Raw genomic sequence first — 20,145 nt, forward strand, 5'->3', positions numbered from 1 at the left:
AGGATGACAGGTAGGATGTCAATATCATAGTGAAAAGGGCAATGCCCAGAAGAAACAGGTGTCCAGAAGTAGCAGTTGCCAGTGAATGAAGAACTTTTGTGGACATAGCAAAAGTAGCAGTCATACCAGGTAGAAGGGACAAAAATCAACAGAGGAGTGTCATTCACCATCCACCTCCCAACCCCGCCCCTCTGAATGTGAGCAGGTCTTAGTGACTTGCTTGACTGACAACAGCAGAAATGACTTTCTGGGGTTTCTAAAGCTAGATCATAAAAAAGCCACACAAGCAGGTCACTTAGAATACTCACTCATAGGAACGCTCCTGCAGGGTTGGTGCAGCCACACTGGTGAGCTCTACAGAGGTTTCTCAAAAAACTAAAAACAGAACTACCTATGATCCAGCAATTATACTATTAGGTATTTACTCAAAGGATACAAAAATACAGATTTGAAAGGGTACATGCACCCCAACATTTATAGCAGCGTTATCAACAACAGCCAAACTATGAAGAGAGCCCAAATGTCTACTGACTGATGAGTGGATAAAAAAGATGTGATATATATCTACAAGGGAATATTACTCAGTCATCAAAAAGAATGAAACCTTGCCATTTGCAATGACAGGCATATAGCTAGAATGTATTACACTAAGGGAAATAAGTCAATCAGAGAAAGACAAATACCGTATCATTTCACTCAGATGTGGAATTTAAGAAACAAAACAGATGAACATACGGGAAGGGGAAACATGAGGGGAAAAAAAAACAAATCACAAGAGACTCTTAATGATAGAAATCAAACTGAGGGCTGACGAAGTGTAGATGGGGCATGGGCTAGACGGGTGACGGGTACTAAGGAGGGCACTGGCTGGGATGACCACCAGGCGTTGTCTGGAAGTGATGAGTCTATTCTTGAAACTAATCTTACGCTGTATGTTAACTAAAAGTTAAATTGAAGGAAAAAAAAAGATTTCCTTTTTAGGACTTTCCTTCTTAGGACCAGCTGCCACACTGGGAGAATCCCAAGCTCCGTAGAACAACCAAATGTAAGAGCCCCATGTTGAGGCTCTTATGGATAGGTTGAGGAACCACATGGACCACCCCAGCTGAACTCACAGCCACCAGAAGTCATAACTACTACCCATGGGACGTCTGGCCCAGTTTAGCCCTTGAATGATTTAGCTCAGCCACCACCTGAGTGGACCTACACAAGAGACCACAAGAGACCCAGCTGAGTCATCTAGTCATCCCCAAATCCATGAGAACTGATTTTAAAAAAATCATTTAAGACATTAAGTTTTGGGATAGTGTGTTACCAGCAAAAGGTAACTGGAATAGGATTTGTTCAACATTACCAGGTTAGTAAATGACACTGCAGAGCAAAGAATCAAATCCAGACCACATGGCTGCAGAAACTGTATTTTTAAACATTACACATTGCCTTGTTTCTGATGAAAACTATCATCTCTACTGCAGGGGCCAGAACAAAGGAAGAAAAATTTGTCAGGCTCTAGTGGTAGCTAAACTTGCACAAAAGTATATATAAAACATCCTCCTCAGATTCCCACAAACACTGAGGCTGGACATCATAAGTAGGCTGGTATCTTGTGTTACTAAGTAGAGATGATAAGCAGTTAAAACATGAGTTACAAGCTCAAGGCCAGTCTGAAACGTACCTGTCGCTGCACAAACATGGTCATCACCTTCTTTGCTAGTTCAAAGGGGGATTCTTCACCAGGGAAGGAGTTACTCATGGCAGACCCCACATCCATACACAGCACAATAGCTGCCTAGAAACAAAGTTCCAAAGAGTGAGAAAATGTTAATGGTCATAAGAGAAGAAAACATAGATATGTCCTTTGCTTATTTCACACACAACATGTACTTTAGGGAACTCCGAGGATGCACGGCAAAAGGAGGGGGAGTGTTCTACTTAGACAGTGTATGTAAGACATATAAATGTTCACTATAAAGAAACTTTAAATCGCCCTAATATTTTCTAAAAGGTAGAAAGCAAGTGGGGCACCTGGCTGGTTCAGTTGGTAGAGCATACGACTTCTAATCTAGGGGTCATGAGTTCAAGCCCCATGTTGTGCATGGAGTCTATTTAGAAAGCCAGGGGGCACCTGGGTGGCTCAGTTGGTTAAGCTTCCAACTTTCTATCTCAGCTCAGGTTTTGATCTCAGGGTTCTGAGTTCAAGCCCTCTGTTGGGCTTCACACTGGGTATGGAGCTTACTTATTAAAAAAAAAAAAAAAAAAAGAAAAGAAAGCCAGGATAGGAGCATGCTATCTGAAAGCTGCTTCTCCTTTGGCCTGAGCCCAAGATTTGGGAAGCAAATCTGAAAACCCATAGGCCAGAGCTAAGCGCAGCCCAGCTGAGCCCAAAATACATCAGACATATTGCAGTTGATTTGCAGAACCACAATATGAGAACAAAGAACAGATGCTCATTCTGTAAGTCACTGATTTGTGGATAGTTTTTTGGTTTTTTTGTTTTTGTTTTTGCCATTTTTGTGGCAACAGGTGACTGCTACAATCTTTATGTACCAAAATGATACACCCCAACAACTTAAATCAGTTTGTGGACTAGAGATCTAGAATGAAGACTAAGATACCAAATCTATTCTGGTGGGGGACAAAGACACATAAATAAGTAATACCAGCATAATATTCCATGACAGAGGTATGCAGTAGGCACTAAGAGAGTACGCAGGAGAAACATCTATCCAAGACTGGTGGAGGGGATAGAGGAAGGGTAAGGAAGCAGAAGAAGCTTCTCGATGTGATTTTGGGGTGGGTCTTAAACAATGTTTGGGAGCTAATCATGTGAATAAGGAGAGTTACAGGTAGAGGGGACCACATAAATAAAGACACCTAGTCATTAGATAGCAATCACATATACAGAGGCTTAATAGGGCAAATAAACTAAAATAAAATGGTTACATGTAAAATTCTATGTTTGACATCCAGAATTCAACTGAATATGAGCTGAAAGAGATCTGAACAAATAGCAACTCACAATTTCAGTGGTGGATTATGGAAATGAGTCACCAATATGACATGGCTACAGCACTACCACATCTATCTCATTCCATCCTCCAAAATATTTTAGGTTGTATCAACAGTGTACTGAATTCAAAGAAAGAAAACAAAGTTCTATGGTGAAAAAAGACTAGATTAGCAATCTGGAGACCTGATATCTGGTCCTACCATCATTGCAAATTAGCTCTGAGTCCTTGGTAATGCCACTTAAAACCTCACTGTTAATTCACAGAGGCAGGAAACAGTTGTTGAACTCGATGAGATCCAAAGTTTTATCCAGAGTTAACAATCTTTAACAATGACAGTCTCACCTGTGCTTTGTATTGATCAGACCACATTTGACAAACTGTGAGCATTCTCATCATAAGATAATAAATACTAATTACAACAGAACATGAAATAAGCAGATTAGGAAAGGATCTAGAGAACATGTGATGTGAGGAATGAGGAACAGTTTGAAAAAACTATGTATCTGGGCCAGATCAGAAGATTTAGGAGAACACGATAGTTACTCCCAAATATTTGGCATCTGCTATAAAAGAATTGGTCAGAGAGAGAGAGAGAATAGGATCAACATATGGCAGTTACGGGAAGACTGGTTTGACTCTACACAAAGAGGAAAAATAACATTAAGAAGTGATGGATAAAAGAACCACTGTTTTCTGAAGCAGTGATTTCCTGATCACAGAAGTGTTAGAAAAACGTGGATGAGTTCCTATCAGAGAAGTTATAGAGGATTTCTAAATTTGGTTATATCTCAGGCAACACATGGAAAGGAAAGACTAGTTAAGCTTTTCCCTAGTTTACAAAGCACTGAACACAAATGCACGAATATTAAGAGATTTCTAGAGTAAAGACATTATGTTTGAAGAAAGAGTAGTAATAAACTACAAAATTCCTTTGAGAACAACAAAATTTACACCCCATAAGTTTCAATGCCCTGATTATAAGAATCTTAAAAAATTTAAGAGTCCCAAAATATGTAGCTGCATTTATCTAATACACATTAATAAAAGCTATTTTTAAACCAGAAAACTCTTATGTTAGAGGACTAAAAGGTTTTTTTTTACTAGGAATCAAGTGTCCCAAAAAACTGGCATCAAAGGGTTTCAAAATATGGAACTTCCTTCTGGAACCAGAAGAAGTTCTGTCTAACATTCAACTTCCTTTCTGGCAGACAGTAAGAAAACCTTTGGGAAACTGAGCAGCATAGTAACTCTATTTACGCATGGAAACAATACAGACTATTAGAATTTTGCTGCAAGACCACCTCTCATACACAGTTGTTCCACTAGGCTGCAATATTTTCAGCAGCTTAAAGAGGGGGAACAAAAAGGTAAGTGGCATCAGATTGTTCATAATCGCTTTATTCAACATTTTTCCAATGGGGAGTTAAGGGGACTAGGGATCAGGTGCTGAAACTCCTATTTTTATCTGCATACCGGATGCCTAGTGAAGGATGGTTGGATGGACGAACAATTCGCTGGAACACATCTCCCTCTAGTGATCAATCAGAGACAACCTCCACTCTGCCTATATTGAAAAAAATCATTTAAAAAACTCATCATAATGTCTATTATTAATCTGGGACACTGAGGGTCCCAGGCTCCTCGCAACACAGATAGGGTTCTGAAACCAGGCAGGCTGGGTTCACATATGAATTCCACCTCTTAGGGACTAGATAACCTTGGGCTAATCATTTTTGCTTTCTTTATGCCTCAGTTTACTCGACCGTAAACTGCCTCAGTTTACTCGTTACTGGGGGTAAGAGTTCTCACCTCGTGGGCTTGTTGTGAAGATTACATGGGATAAAAATAAAGCTTTTACCTCAGTGCCTTACAGGGTAAGCTTTAGATAAATGTGAAAGACTATTACAGACGTAATAACATGACGGTTTACATTTTAAGTTACGTATTTTACTCACAGACCCTCTCTGACCTTCTGTATAAGTCTGTGGGTAGGTGCTTATCAAGACTAACTTTTTCATTCTCATATAGATTTTATAAAAACTGAGACTCAGAAATGGAGGAGTTGGAAAAAGTAATGGAGAAGAGGGGACTAAGAAAGGAGGGTGGGGAAAGAGGTGGGGTGAGATGATGAGAAAGAAGTGAGAGGAGGCGGAGTGGGGAGTGGGCGAGGCTCAAATCCTGGTCTTCTGACTCCAAATCCCAAGCTTTTCTCAGCGCATCCTTTGGGCCGGCCCTCGAGATCCGACTGTGGCCCGTCGCGATCACCCCTTCTTTCCTCACTCCTCCGCACCGCGGTGATCCCATGATTCCTGCTTCCGAGCCACCCTCTGCGGATGCCCTGAACCAGCAAACCCCAAAGCCATCTCTGTGTACCTTACTTCTGGACCGCGCCATGTTGTCCGCGCGCAGGTGCCTCAGCCGCCTCTTCCGGGCGGGAACCGCGTGCGCCGCTGCAAAGGTCCGGCTGCATCAGAGCCTGAGCGTCGTAAGAAGAGCCGCAACCCAAGTAGCCTGGAAGGGGCGGGGGAACTGCGTGCTGACGTTCAGAGCATGCGTAGATACTCCGTGTCCCTTCCTGGTGAGTGCTTTTGGGTTTGCGGCTGCTCAGGTTTTTAGAATTCGATTAAGACGAATCGCTTCTGCGAAAGATTCGCTTCCCTTTCCCATTATTGAGATTAATCCCTGCAGCAGTTAGTGTGAGAGTTCTGGAATTCGAGGTCTTTGAGTAGGAAGAGTATGACTCCAGAAAGCCACCTAGCTTCTCTAAAAGCCTGTTGGGGGTGTGTGTGTGTGTGTATTTTTCCAAATGGGGGGATAATGAAAGACTTCACAAAGCGATGGCTTTGGAACCAAGTACTGAAGGAAGATTTCCAGGCAATCAGTAGTGGGATTGATTCCTTCCTTTGCAGAGGAAATGGGATGTGCACAGTCAGGGAGGCAGGAAATAGCACTTGCTAAGGATTTCCAAATAGTGTCAAGTGTTGCTGGCTTGGAAGGGAGGAGGTGAGGTTTAATTCCGGAAGCGAATCTAGGGAGGTGTTCAAGACCTGGGGGCTATCAGTCACACTTTCTGACATGCTTACTTCTCCTTTTAAAAGAAACTGCCCAGCTTGCTTTGACGGAGGCAGGCCCAAGCCTAACCTTGCCCCGAAACAGCTATTTTCTATACCAAATGACCAACCAGCTGAGAGGTGATTGATTGGACAAAGGATCCAGCAATCTGCACAGTAGCTGCAAACTTATGTCCAAACTGGGGAATCAAATCCAACCAGATTCTCTCCCTCTTGCAAATTGGGATAAGGCGACACTAAAGCTGAAAAGATACAGATACCATGAGGAAGGAAAGGCCTGGAAGGAGACAATGTTATAAATGCACTGAAGCCAGTAGAGTCAGAGGTTTTCAGAGTGTGCTCATAGAGCCCGCGGAGGCTCTTCATGATGAGGAGAACAAAAGGCAAAAGAAATGTAAGTAAAATTAAATTTCCTTACGACTTGCAGGCCATTGACAAACTCTTGAGACAGGCAGAGGATCACATTCCTCAAGGAACTCACAACAGCCTTACTGTTCGTGCTGGGATAGAGGCAAAAAGCAACTGTAGCTTGACAATAGCCAGACCTCTGAGATCCTGTAAGTCTTCTTTAATATATGAAAATCCATTTTAGAATATTCCTTTGTCTTCACCCACCTACCCCCCACCCCAACTTAAAAGTGTATAATCAATTGCTCCTCATAATCCCAAGCTTTTTCTGCCCACGCGTCTGGTCCCTGTGCTTTAATAAAAACACCTTTTTGCACTGAAAACAGCTCACTCTTGACCAGAGCCCACACCACATCACTTCAAGCTTTTGATTCAAACCCAAGGAGTTCTTTTATTTATTTATTTTTTTAATTTTTTTATGTTTTATTTATTTCTAGGAGAGAGAGAGACAGCGTGAGCAGGGGAGGGTCAGAGAGAGAGGGAGTCACAGACCGAAAGAGGCTCCAGGCTCTGAGCTGGCAGTCAGCACAGAGCCCGACGCGGGGCTCGAACCCACGAACCGCGAGATCATGACCTAAGCGAAAGTCGGACGCTTAACCGACTAAGCCACCCAGGCGCCCCACCAAGGAGTTCTTTTAAAACTCAAGTATTATTTTTAAAAAATTTTTCTATGTTACGAGTAAATAGCATTACTGGAAATTCATTATAGTGAAGCAAATTTGTAAGCTTCATGTTGATGAGAGTAAAACTCTGCAAAGGCCTGATATACAAAGGAAGCATTTTAGATTTCTAAGTCACCATGACTGTACATGACCTTCATTCAAATCAAAAGACTGATTTATGCGCTGCCATGTGTACGTTGTACATCTGCTTTGTGAATGACAGTAACCATCTTGTCCTTGACTTATCGATCAATACTAGTACTCCCTGCATCCCTTTGCAGTGAAGCTGGTGGTTTGTGCCTTAAAGTACATAACCCTGTAAAAACTGTTCATCCTCCAAAGAGCATGTTTCCTGGGCAGCTGTCCTCATTTGGGCTCAAATAAAAGTCTTTCCTACTTTTAAAGATTCTGAAAGGTTTGTTCATTTTGTATCAACAATGTCTGTGCTTTGCCTTGTATGTAGTTTCTATTTCTTTCTCTTTCCTCTTCCTCTCTCTTCCCCACTCTCTCACACCCACATAATCTCTAGTACAGGTTCCTTTCCTGGGAGAAATAAAAGAGATTCTGGTATTTCTGCTTGTTTGCATCTAAGGGGTGGAGGGGAGAGGGGAGGGAAGGATGCTTTAGCAGCACTGCAAAACTTAAGTCCTGGATGGGCATCAAGGGCACAATGTAACTTTCAGGTCATCTAAACTTTAAAAGTTAGCATCTTGTTTTATTGAAAATCCTGGCAGGGTGCCTGGGTGGCTCCGTCAGTTAAGCTTCTAACTCTTGGTTTCAGCTCAGGTCATGATCTCATGGTTGTGAGTTTGAGCCCTGAGTCAGGCTTCTCGCTGTTAGCATGGAGCCTGCTTGGGATTCTCTCTTTCCCTCACTCTCTATCTCTCCCCTATTCATTCTCCCCCGCCCCCCAAATAAATAAACATACTTAAAAAAGGAGGCTAAGAGTTTTATTCCCTCTTGGACTTGAACTGATATAAAAGTGTTGCTTAATGTCAATAGACAAGATGGTTTAGAAATAGCCATATCGTCATGCTGGATCAGTTGTGTTTACCCAGCTCAGTGAATTATGGCTGAAAGCAGTTGGAAAGCATAGTCTTCTTTCTTAATGTTCACCATGAAGATTAGATTAACTATGAACTAACAGAATGTTCCTGTATGGTATTTATTCTCTAGGTATGTGCTGACAGCAAAGATGAGATTAATTTAGATTTATTTAAGTTTTTCTGCCTCTAGTCTAGGCTTTTACAAACCTCATTAGAGCCCATTTTGAATGATTTCAGTTTATAAGCCTATTTCTTTTTGCTACGTTGTCAGCCTAACTAGGATGAAGGCCATGTCCACTTCATCTAAGAATCCCTTGAGCCTCACCTTCACCCCATCCTCCTCCGTTCCTCCACGGCCACCACACCCTAGTCCTAATCATGATTATGTTTGGCCTTGGCCATTGGTTTCCCTAATCCCAGAAAAAAATGTGACAAATGTGGTTGCAACTTCCTAATGGAGGCTTAGGTAAATATGTGATCTGTGTAACACATTCCACCTAAATGGAACCCCATAAATTTGTGGAAAGATTCAAGACCTAAGGATCCGTATTAAGATCCCTATACATATATAGGACACCTACCACGCTCATCTTTTTTCTGCAAGCTGCAGCACTCAGAACCATTTTAGAGAAATTCAAAGGCCATGTGAACAAATGTTAATTTAATTTTATTTTTATTTTCTTTTTCTTCATGTCAATTATTTACACTTCTGCAAAAGCACCAGAGAGCACCAAGGTTATGTTCAAAAATGCCAGGCAGAGTTTTGTTTTGTGTGAAACTAAGTTTTGGTTGTTGTTTTTAGAGGAGGTTCCTCTGGAGGTGGCATTCCCCATACATTAGGCGAGCGTCCCGGGCCTTCCGTGGGAGGGCACTACTGACTCATCTGGTTTGATTCACAGCAGGTATTTCCACAGCTTCTTCCTGAGATGTGAACAGAAAATGGGCACCAGCCGTTCTTGCGAGGATCCAAACCTCCCAACTCTGCTTGACCTCTTGGGATTCAGTTCTTTGAAATTAGAAAGACAGCCTCAGGAATGAATTTAAAAAGGAAAAAGAAAAACGTTTGTGGGACCTGGGTGGCTCAGTTGGTTAGGTATCCAACTCTTGATGCTGGCTGAGGTCATTATCTCAAGGTTCATGGGTTCGAGCCCCAAGTGGAGCTCCGTGCTGACAAAGCAGAGCCTGCTTTGGATTCTCTCTCTCTCTCTTTTCTCTCTACCCCTCCCATGCTCGCTCTCTCTCTCTCTCTCAAAATAAATACATTTTTTTTAAAAAAGGAAAAAAGTTCAGATTTTATCAATCTGGATTCATCTGTCTTACACCCACTAGTGGCCAGGAGGACACAAGCTTCTCAGTGGGAAGATACTGTTCCTTAAACTTTAGAAAGGTCTGAGTGAGTGAGGCTGTAAGTGAGGTCTTGCCAAAGAACAGAAAGCTAACCCTGTCTTCTACATGCTTAGGGCTACTGAGACCTGTTGGAGGAAGTTTTCAGTCCCTCCCTACACAGTCTTGAATATGTGGATTAGATTAAATGTCACTACCCAGTCCTGCCTTCACTAGCAGGAAAAAAGTTATGCTACAAATTGCATTCAACTCTCCACTCTTCCTTTCTAAAACCCCTAAAAACACATGACATTACAGACTAGTTGCAAAGTACATGAGCTGCTAATATCTATTTATAGCATATACATAGTATATATACCTAGTATCTACGTATAAATTCTCTGAGGAACATTCAGGCCTAAATAAATAAATAAATAAATAAATAAATAAAACTATATTAGCAGTTTGGGATCTGGATATATTTAAATAATTACTGTGCAGCAGAGATTTGTTCATGCCTACCAAAATAGCCATGTTTCTTTTTTTTTTTTGCTTACATTAGCAGAACCCCAAAATTTAGCCTAGAATATAGCTGCCCAACCAGAAGACTACATTTTCCAGTCTCTTTTGCTTGTGAAGTCATGTGACTAAGGTCTGGCCAATGAAATCTAAGAAGTGTTGAGAGACACTTCAGGGAAGTCTCCTTAAACAGGGAAGATGTGTACTTCTTTGCCCTTTCCTCTGTTCTGCCAGAGAGGTGGATGTGATGGCTGGAGATGTAGGCAGCACAGAGGTGTTGAAAATAAGGACAGAGAGGGCTACCTTCTACTAATGGTAGGGGAATAATGCCTGGGATTTGGATGACTTCATCAGGTCCCCTGATGGTGTGCCTCCAGGCTTCCTCTGCACAAGAAAGAAAGAAACTTCTATCTTATTTAAACCACTGATATTTTAGGATTTTAATTATACACCACTAAGTCAAAATCTAAGTGATACACACAGATATTTACTACACTACCTCTGCTACACTGTGGTAGCCCAGCTTCCTGTTTCCCTCCATCCTACATTATCTTTTCAGTGAATTTGTTCTCCCTGGAGCCTCCTTTTTCTCCCTGTCACCTTTAGTCACATACTCCCCTTGGTTCCAGGCACCAATAACATCTTCAAGCTCCGGAACTTTCACACAACTAAGCTTCCTGTCCCAGATAAATGGTCATTTAAGGGCAAGGAATGAGAAGAATTCATCCATGGCTGGATTGCTTTGGCATAAATTGCTTTTCTGTTTCCTGCCCTCCTGGAACCATCAAGATGGTATGACAGAAGAGTGTGGGCTAGAATTTTCCAGAACTGAAAGGGGTAGGGGGTTAATTTAAAGAACAAGTCTTCTGGAATTGGAAGATGATATATAGGCTGTTGGGATCACAGAAGGAAATAAGTTGTTGGAAGTTTAGACAGCGGAAGTTTCTACTTCCTGGTTGGGGTCCTTGTTGGAGAGAGTGCCTGAGATATTATCAGATTCAAGCAACTCTACGATGCTGTAGGGAGAACAGTCCTCCAGACCCAGCTTGCTGCAAAGCCAGCCACAGAAGCCTTTCTCCATGTCCCGGGCAGCTTGCCACCATGCTCCCCAGGACCATGAGAGCTGGACCACAGCAGCATAGAGGCCCAACGAAGAGGCCATGGCCATGATGAGCACTGGATAGAAGAGGATGAGGCAAGGGCAACATGAGATCTTGTGCCAGAAAGTCCTCTCCTCGTTGTACACGAGGAAAATGTTGTACCAGGTGATCGTGCCGTAGTAGAACGAGACAACGAAGGAGAGGATAAAGACCACAGGCAGACAGACCAGCGTCCAGAGGACCACGTGGGGCCCACGGTCAGCTCCCATTTGGCAGGCCTTTCTGTCTTCAGGTGTTATTTCTCTTGATGACCCTTTTGGCTTGGTCAATTCTTGCAGCTCCTTCTCTGTCAATGTGACGTGGATGTCCACCATCTGGCCCTTTTTCTTCCCTCGTGTGATGGTCCCAGTTAGTGTGACATAGCAGCTGTCCAAGGGCATGTTCCACATACCTGCAGGGTATTAAGGAGATGAAGTCAAGGTCAGATGACAGTGTCATCTCCTGATGTGGGGGCTGAGTACAAGAGTTCATGTTTTTATAGCACCTGGCACAGTTCGGGGTCAGTGATTCAGTGATGGACTGAGTGGATCTCCCTCAGGAAGGTGACCACTGGTCTTAGTTCTCCCCCAGTGAACTCTCCCTCCACACACGTGGGCCCTGAGAAAACTGCAAAGCAAGTTAACTTGCTTTTCATGTTCTCTCCCCACTTTTCTGGGCCTCAATCTTGGCACAGTCTCTGTGATATGAAAGGGTGTGAGGAACTCTGCCACAGACACTATAAGGATCTTATTTCTAGTTGATAAGTGCAATGAAAATACTGCCTGTGAGCACCCACTAGCGTGTGTGAAGATGGCACTCTGTGTACACTGATGGGCTGTCTACTCCTTCCCTTCCCAGCCCTGTCTCTATGTTTCCACGAAAAGAGGCTTCCTCACATGCCCATGGACATCTCAGCACTCATATCCAAGCTCTGTACACACACACATACCACCCATACACCATCTGTATCACACATGTCCACCCTCCACATACATACATTCACACACCACCACCACCATCTAGAGACACTGGAGCCAGGCCGTCCATCCTGGAGTAAGGCTGGAGATATTGAAACAGGGAAGTCTGTGGTCCTTCATATGTGAAAGTAGTCTAGAATCAGAGGTAGGAGTAGTATGGGCGGGACTTCTTGCTCCATGGCTGGAAGAGGGGACAGAATGGATCTGACTAAAGAGCAGGTCCCTGGAGAGTGGCTGAGACTCTGACTATCCAGATAGAAGGGTTGTACTGTTCCCCGAGAACCTAAGGATTTCACAGTCTCTCTCATCTCAGTAAATGACACTACCACCTGCCTTTCTGTGGAGTCACTGCTGACTCCTCCCCATCTCTCACTACCTGCCTCTGATCCTTTAGCAAGTTCCACATTGCACTCCGAATCCAGCCTCTTTTCCCTATTTCTCTCTCCCGCTGTCACCGTGGTCCTGGCCTCTGTGTTAGTGCTATTGTGGCTGCAGTGATATGACAGTTTCTCATCAGCTTCCTCTCTGACCCTTTATAATCTACTCTTTATAGAGAAGCCAGAGTGGTTGTTTAGAAATATAAATGAGATGATAGTTTCCTTTGCCTAAAAGTCCTACCCTGACTTCCCCTTACACTTTTAATAAATCCCAAACTCTTTGTTGTGATTGCAAGGCCCAACATGATCCCCTTAAACACCTCTGCCCGTCCGCCATAGTTCCCTATACTCCCTACACAGAAAATGTTCCATTCTCTAAATGGGCCAGTGGTGCTCTCATCATAGGGACTTTGCCCCTGCCACTCCCCCTCCAAGCTCTGCCCAAGACCATTTCATAGCCCCAAGCTCTGCCCAAGACCATTTCATAGCCGGCTCCTTAGTTTCAGCTCAAATGTCACCTCTCAGAGGCCCTTGCACAGCCATGCAATCTCTCCCCCCATACCCTCCACCATCGCCATGGCTGACTGTCTTTGCAACTCCTACTACTCCCTGAAATTACCTTTTATTTACTGACTTGTTCACTGTCTGTCTTCCCTTGACTAGAAGGTAAACTGCATGAGAGCAGGGACATTGCTTGTCTTGTCCACTGTGGGCCTATGTCTTAGAGATCAATGCATCTACACAAAGAGATATACCTCATCTGTCTATTGCTGAATGGTGATGCTTAATCCGGACACTCCATGCCTTCATTAGTAGCAACAGACATTCTTATACATGCATCCTTATGCCTATGGGCTTAAGTTTCATGGGTTAGATACTAAGAATTTCTATAACATAAGATACACATATTTGGAACTTCCCTACAATGTGGGTAAAGCATATTCCATTTCTCTTTGAGGTATATGAGAACATATCAATTTTCTCAGATTGATGTTATCATATTTTACCAGACTTTTGGCCAACCTGTGTGTAAAGGAATATCATAACTTATTGCTGTTGTAATTTGCATTTTCCTGATTCTTATAAAAGTCAACTATCAGCTTCTTTTTCTTACATGTATTAAATAATTAGCATAGTCTCCTTGTGTTACTAATTTTTGTGTATAAATTGGCCTCTTCTATTACACTAGGAGCTCAGAAAAGACAGAGATCTCCATATTGCTGAGAAGAGAATATAGTAAATGCTTAATACTGTCCATTTGTTGAATGAAGACAGCAACATTGTGGGAAGAAATGTATCAACAAGAAGAAATAGGTCTCTGAGGGAATCCCTGTCTATCTTCTGGAGAATCCTTGTTCCTTCCTGTGGCTTTAAGTAAGTGAGTGGCCCCAGAGACTTACCATCATCTGCAGGGTAATCTAGGAAGTCCTCTCCCTCCTCTTCTTTAGGCCGGTCTCCACCTTCTGATTCCCCAGGCTCCTCATCCAGTTTCTCATTTTCTGACCGGTAGATGATGATAGATTCTGGGCGGGACTCTTTCCTCTTCTTTTTCCGGCGACCCATTGTGGATTCCCCATCCAGGGCGAGGGCAGCAGCCACGGCCTTCCTCAGAGAGCCCTGGTGGGGGCTTGGGAGCTGTCCCTGGACTTCTACTGGTGCCAGCTCTTCCATCCCAGTCCTCATGTCTAGCTATTCCTTGTGAAGAGTCTGACTTGCTTGAGCAAACTCACGACTCACACATCACAGAGCTTCTTCCTGGATGGGGCTATGCAAAGATGTTCCGTCAATAAGTTCCACATAAAATAGGAAAGCAAAGCCATCAACAGGAAGCAAGTGGGGTGAGATGGAAAGGGGTCTGGGAAATGATTCTCAACTTGGCAGAAGCCTTCTCCTCCCTTTACTTCTCATAACATTGTATTTTGGGAGTGCTGCAGAAATACTCTCAAAAGATGGGATTTATAAAAATAAAATTTTATTTGTGTTGCAATAATATTTTTGTCATTTACACAACCTTATAATGTCATGCAAAACCCATCAGCGTAGCTAGAAGATGCTGAGTAAAAGGAAGTTGGGTAAGGGAGCCCTATAGATAAATGGGAATTAAAAACTACTGTCACTCCCACCAAAGATGGTGATTTGGATGGCTGGGACCAGTACTCCAGGCTTCTAGCTGCCGAGTCCTGCATTACAACTATACTCAAAGGGATGACTGCCACTTTCAGGAAGCTCCTCAAAGATGGCACAACATCACCAACCATGTCTACCATGGTATTATTCTATAAAGGGCACCTATCTCCTGGCTCCTTGTTGGCCCAGAATCCCAGAAAATTCCTGGGATCTGTCCTATCACATTCTGGGAGGCCAGTAGAGAGGGTGCACGCTTTTCTATTCTTAAGATTCTCTCTTCTCTTTCTGTTCTCCGGGTAAAGAGAGGTGGGGAGAGAGAAGAGTCTATATAACATCTTTTAAAGAAGACACTGATTGGGGGGCGCCCGGGTGGCTTAGTCGGTTAAGCGTCTGACTTTAGCTCAGATCATGATCTCGCGGTTCGTGGGTTCGAGCCCCGCATCGGGCTCTGTGCTGACTGCCAGCTCAGAGCCTGGAGCCTGTTTCAGTCTGTGACTCCCTCTCTCTCTGACCCTCCCCTGCGCATGTTCTCTCTCTCTCTCTCTCTGCTAGAAATAAATAAAACATTTAAAAAAAATTAAAAAAAAAAAAAAAAGAAGACACTGGCCTCTGTTTTGGGTGCACTGAACCCTTAGGAGAAGAGAAGTGCTTTCGGTGCTGGTACTAAAGAGGGGAAAATTAGCAAATTCCCTGTTGTCATATTGAGGCTACTAGGTGCCCATATGCGTTTTAAAACAATAACAACAAACAAAAACAAAAACAGAAACTCAAAAACATGTCATTACAAACTGTTTCAAACATCTATAAATGGATAACTTTTTTATTATAGAAAGAGGCAAACCTGTAGGAAAGACAGAGAACAATTTTAATGAACTTTCACTGCTCCTTTCACAGTTTCAACAGTAATGAAAGTATTCATAGCCAATTTACTTAGGAGCAAATCTCAGACACCATTTTATCTAACTATTTCAGTATGTACCTCTTACATATAAGGGCTCTTTAAAAAAAAAAAAATGACCACAGGGGCATCTGGGTGGCTCAGTTGGTTGAGTGTCTGACTCTTGATTTCAGCTCAGGTCTTGATCTAAGGCTCATGGATCAAGCTCCAAGTCAGGTTCTATGCTGAGCATGGAGCCTGCTTAAGATTCTCTCTTTGCACCTCCTGTGCTTGTGCACACATTATGCGTTCTCTCTCTTAAAAAAAAAATGGCCACAATATCATCATCACACTTCATTTTTTAAAAAGAGTTTCTTTGTAAAGTTTATTTATATTGAGAGAGAGAGCGAGAGAGCAGACACAGGGGAAGGGGCAGAGAGAGAGAAGAGAATCCCAAACAGGCTCTGTGCTGACAGCGCAGAGCTCCATTCCAGATTCATGAACCTGTGAGATCATGACCTGAGCCAAAATCAAGAGTTAGACACTTAACCAACTGAGCCACTGAGGCACCCATGACACATCATTTTTAAAAAACAATTCTTGGGGCACCTGGGTAGCTCAGTCGACTGAGCATCCAACTCTAGATGCCTCTTCAGGTCATGACCCCATGGTTGGTGGGATTGAGCCCTGCGTTAGACTCTGTGCTGACAGCGTGGAGCCTGCTTGGGATCCTCTCTCTCTCTCTCTCTCTCTCTCACTCACTGCCCCTCCCTGCAATCTCTCAAAATAAATAAATATTTTAAAAACCAATTATTTAATATCATCAAATGTCCAGTGCCCCTCCCTGCAATCTCTCAAAATAAATAAATATTTTAAAAACCAATTATTTAATATCATCAAATGTCCAGTCAGTTAAAATTTCTGTTTAGCAATTTAAAGTCTATCTTCTAGAATTGAGATCCAAATAAGGTCTATGCAGTGCACACAGATACTATACTTGTTTGTCTATAGTGGTGCCATCCATTAGAATTTCTGCATTGCACTAGAAATGATGCTCATAAACTGGGGAATTGCTTTTTTTTTTTTAAATTGAATTCTAACCAATTTTAAAATAGCCATACATGGCTACTGACTACTCTATTGGACAGTGCAGGGCTATATGCTTGCCTTCCAAAATTTTCCTTTCCCATTTCTTTGTTAAAGAAGGCAGGTCATTTATCCTGCAGATTCCCATGACCTAGATTTTGCTAATTGCATTCCTGTAGGGTGTTTCTCTGAACCATGTGTTTCCTCTAAATTGGTAGCTAAATAGGCTTGATAAGATTCATGTTGGAATGTTTTTGGTTGGTTGTTTTGGCCAGACAACGTTATAGAGGGCATTTTGTACTACCATGTGAAGGCACCTAATGGCAATTTGGCCGTTTCTTATAAAATTGGTATAGTCATTGATGATCATTGGCTAGACCCACTAATTCATCAGGAGTTACAAAATGGTGACATTCCATTTATCTTATTTCTTCTTCCTTTATTACCCAGAATATTCACATGCACTTTTTTTTTTTTTTAATTTCTAGGAGAGAGAGACAGCACTAACTAGGCTCTAAGTACCACTCAACTTGAAGCAAATCTCCTGTCTTAAAATTATTCATCTTTGATATTATCATGTGACAGTGCCAACTTTGTATCATTTCTTCAAATGTCAAAACACACATTTTCCCCTCATCTTAATGTTTATAAAACTTGGATGCATCTTAAGGCCAATGGAATGGCTTTTTCCCCCAAAGGCTGAACTACCTTCCCAGAAAGTAGCTCTGCCTTAATGTGCTCTCACCGAGGTTCTCCTTTAATTTTCTTCTCAGTCTCTCCACTGGATTGCAGATACTTAGTCCTAATTACCTTGGTGTCTGAAACACATTGGCCAGGACTAGGACAATGAAGGTGCTCAGTAACAGAACTGAAGGTGTCCAGGGGTATAACTGGAAGATTATGGTAACTCCTCACAGCCTGACTTCCCCTGGGGCAGGGGAGGCTGTTTAAATAGAAAAAGCATCATTATCTTCACAATCTTATGCATGCAAATGGATGGACTGTAAACTTTTTTTAGATTACACACCTAAGACCGGAGAAATCCAGGGTACAATGGCTTCCAGAGATAAATAGATCCAGAAGTCAAAGAACACCATCATTAGAATATTAATATATCCTTAATGAGTATCTATGTTTGCCTTAATTATTTCAAAAAGATCAAACAGTGCTATCCTACCAAAGTAGCCTCAGTGCAGAAGAGAGTAGACATCCAGCCAGGAAGGACTGGAAAGTTAAGCTATGTGTGGCTTTCCCTAAGGCTAGAGGTTTGTTATTAAAAATGTTTGTGAATTTTGAATCCCATTTTCTAAGAGTCTGCATTTAATATAAAAATGTTTTTCCTGGTGCAAGTCCTCTAGTAAGACTGATGCTCAGTAGCTCAGTAGTCATACTGATGTGGGAAACAAAGGCAGAAGGAAGTGGTAGATAACATTAAGTTGCGGTAGAACCCGCAGCCCACTAAGACTTGGGGCAGGCAGAGTATGACATTTCTTTCAGGAATTCCTAACTGTCTTAATATTAGTGCTTTGCTAGAGGGAAAGAAAACCTCAGCTTGACAATACCCAGAGCTCCAGGATCCTGTGAGACTTTTTTAGAATATACAAGTCCTTTTGGAAACTTCCCTTGCCTTTACCTCTCCCAACTCTGAAGTATATAGTCAGTCACTCCTCAAAATCCTGGGGTAGCTCTTTCTGCCCATGTTTCCTGTCTTGGTGCTTTAATAAAACCATGTTTTTGCACCAAAGACATCTCAAGAATTCTTTCTTGGCCATCAGGTTGGAACCCCAACTCTTCAAACCACATCAATACCAAGGTAATTCGATGATGTGGGAGACCTCTGAGCATAACACTTTATACTTACCCGAAGGTACAAATCTCAGAGCTTGAGAGTGTGACCATAAATAAAAGAAGCTGCATGTAAAATAGAGTCCAGAAGCCCTGAAGGGGGAGATGTCATGGAGGTATCACTCACTGCAGCCTGTGCAAACAGCACAAGGAGGAGGTTAAAAATTTTATGGACAACAGTATTTTTCTTTTTAATGTTTTATTTATTTTGGAGAGATAGGGAGACAGAGCATGCATGGGGGAGGGGCAGAGAGAGAGGGAGACAGAACCTGAAGCAGGCTCCAGGCTCGTAACTGTCAGCACAGAGCCTGATGCAGGGCTCAAACCCACAAACTGCAAGATCATGACCTGAGCTGAAGTCGGACGCTTACGCGACTGAGCCATCTAGGTGCCCCTCAGTCAGAGTACTTTTTGCCTTACACAGGCATAAGCGACTTCCAAGTAAAGAGTCAGGGGAGGGGCTTCACGCTAGGAGACAAATTGTCTGCTATAACTGTCCCAAGTGTGCCTGTCCATCAGACACCTGCTCTTGCAAGAACATTGATTAAAGTCTCGCTTCACTGTGTTCTGAGTCTCCACATCTCTCATTTGACTGAGTCAGCGGGCTTATTTCTCACAGGGGTTTTAATCCTCCTGTTTTAGGTGGTCACAATGAAAGAGACTAGTGGTAGTTAACAGGAAGAGTATCTGGAACCTAGGACAGAACAACAAAGAAAATAGGAGCCAAGAGGAACATTGGTGTCCCCTGGGAATGTACAAACATGACTATCTTGTCAGCTGACAGGGTGGTGGAAGGAACAATTCTGCCCGTAAGCAAGAACGGAGATGTTATTAAAATCCTTTAGAGGGAGCATGAAATATAAAAAATTGGTGAGCTCGTGGTAATTCACCTTAGGGGTCTATTCCCTGCTTCTGGAACAGCTATTTTTAGACAGGTGCTCAGCCAGCGTCTACATGGAAAACAGGTAACTGTCCCTGATTCACCTCAAAACATGATTTGAGGGGCGTTTGGCTGGCTCAGTTGGTAGAGCATGAACACTTGATCTCAAGCCCCACATTGGGCATAGAGATTACTTACTTACAAAAAAAACCCCAAAAAAACCGCCCACCAATCCCCCACCCCCGCCATGAGTTGAGAGTACAAAATGGTTTCACCAACTTAGGAAAACATGTCTTGTTCTATAGCTGTGGTAAAAAGTAGCCATCAGAACCAGTTTTAAGCCTGTTCTATTGATGAAAAACAACTTCCTTCAGTAGTGATGCTTTTGGAAACCAGCCCATTAGAGTCAGTCCCTCATTTCTAAAAGTCATGTCAGGAAATTTGCTCCTCACTGGCTATCAGAAGACTGGGGCTTTCACTGATGGGTGGGCATTCAAAAGCATATTTATATAGGTAGTTGTTGATCAAACAGGTTTAAAACTACTTCTGGTGACTAATTGTTATCAAGGCTTTTCGTAAATTTGGGGGAACATTTTATTCTGTTTGCTTGCTTTGAGGCTGAAATGAGATCAGATGTGCCTCGGAGAAAAGCATATTAGTTATCAATTGTCATGTAACAAATTAACCCAAACTTAGAGATTAAAAATAAATAAACATGTATTATCCCACACAGTTCTGTGCGTCAGGAATCTGGGAATGTTTCAGCTGAGTGGTGAGTAGGCTTCTTAGTCTGCTTC

The 20,145-nt window shown here is 42.6% G+C and overlaps 2 protein-coding genes across 2 annotated transcripts in view; both read right to left on the minus strand.

Moving 5' to 3' along the window:
• The window catches only part of XRCC5 (X-ray repair cross complementing 5), an 89,382-nt gene extending 83,919 nt beyond the window's left edge, over positions 1-5,463 (minus strand). The window contains exons 1-2 of the mRNA XM_039233146.1: positions 5,385-5,463; positions 1,676-1,789 (exon numbers count right to left, since the gene is read on the minus strand). Coding sequence (XP_039089077.1) covers positions 1,676-1,789; positions 5,385-5,405 — 135 coding nt within the window. The 5' untranslated portion in view covers positions 5,406-5,463. The remainder of the gene's footprint in view (positions 1-1,675; positions 1,790-5,384) is intronic.
• A 3,973-nt stretch (positions 5,464-9,436) lies between these two features.
• On the minus strand, positions 9,437-17,444 carry TMEM169 (transmembrane protein 169). The gene is made up of 3 exons (XM_039233157.1): positions 17,369-17,444; positions 13,934-14,298; positions 9,437-11,591 (listed from the first exon to the last, which is right to left on the minus strand). Exons 2-3 carry the CDS (start codon positions 14,214-14,216, stop codon positions 10,969-10,971), a joined length of 906 nt encoding a protein of 301 aa, XP_039089088.1. The 5' UTR covers positions 14,217-14,298; positions 17,369-17,444; the 3' UTR covers positions 9,437-10,968.
• Positions 17,445-20,145: the final 2,701 nt, after the last annotated feature.

Source organism: Hyaena hyaena, unplaced genomic scaffold (assembly GCF_003009895.1).
Source record: "Hyaena hyaena isolate Hyena2069 unplaced genomic scaffold, ASM300989v1 scaffold_71, whole genome shotgun sequence".
NCBI lineage: Eukaryota > Metazoa > Chordata > Mammalia > Carnivora > Hyaenidae > Hyaena > Hyaena hyaena.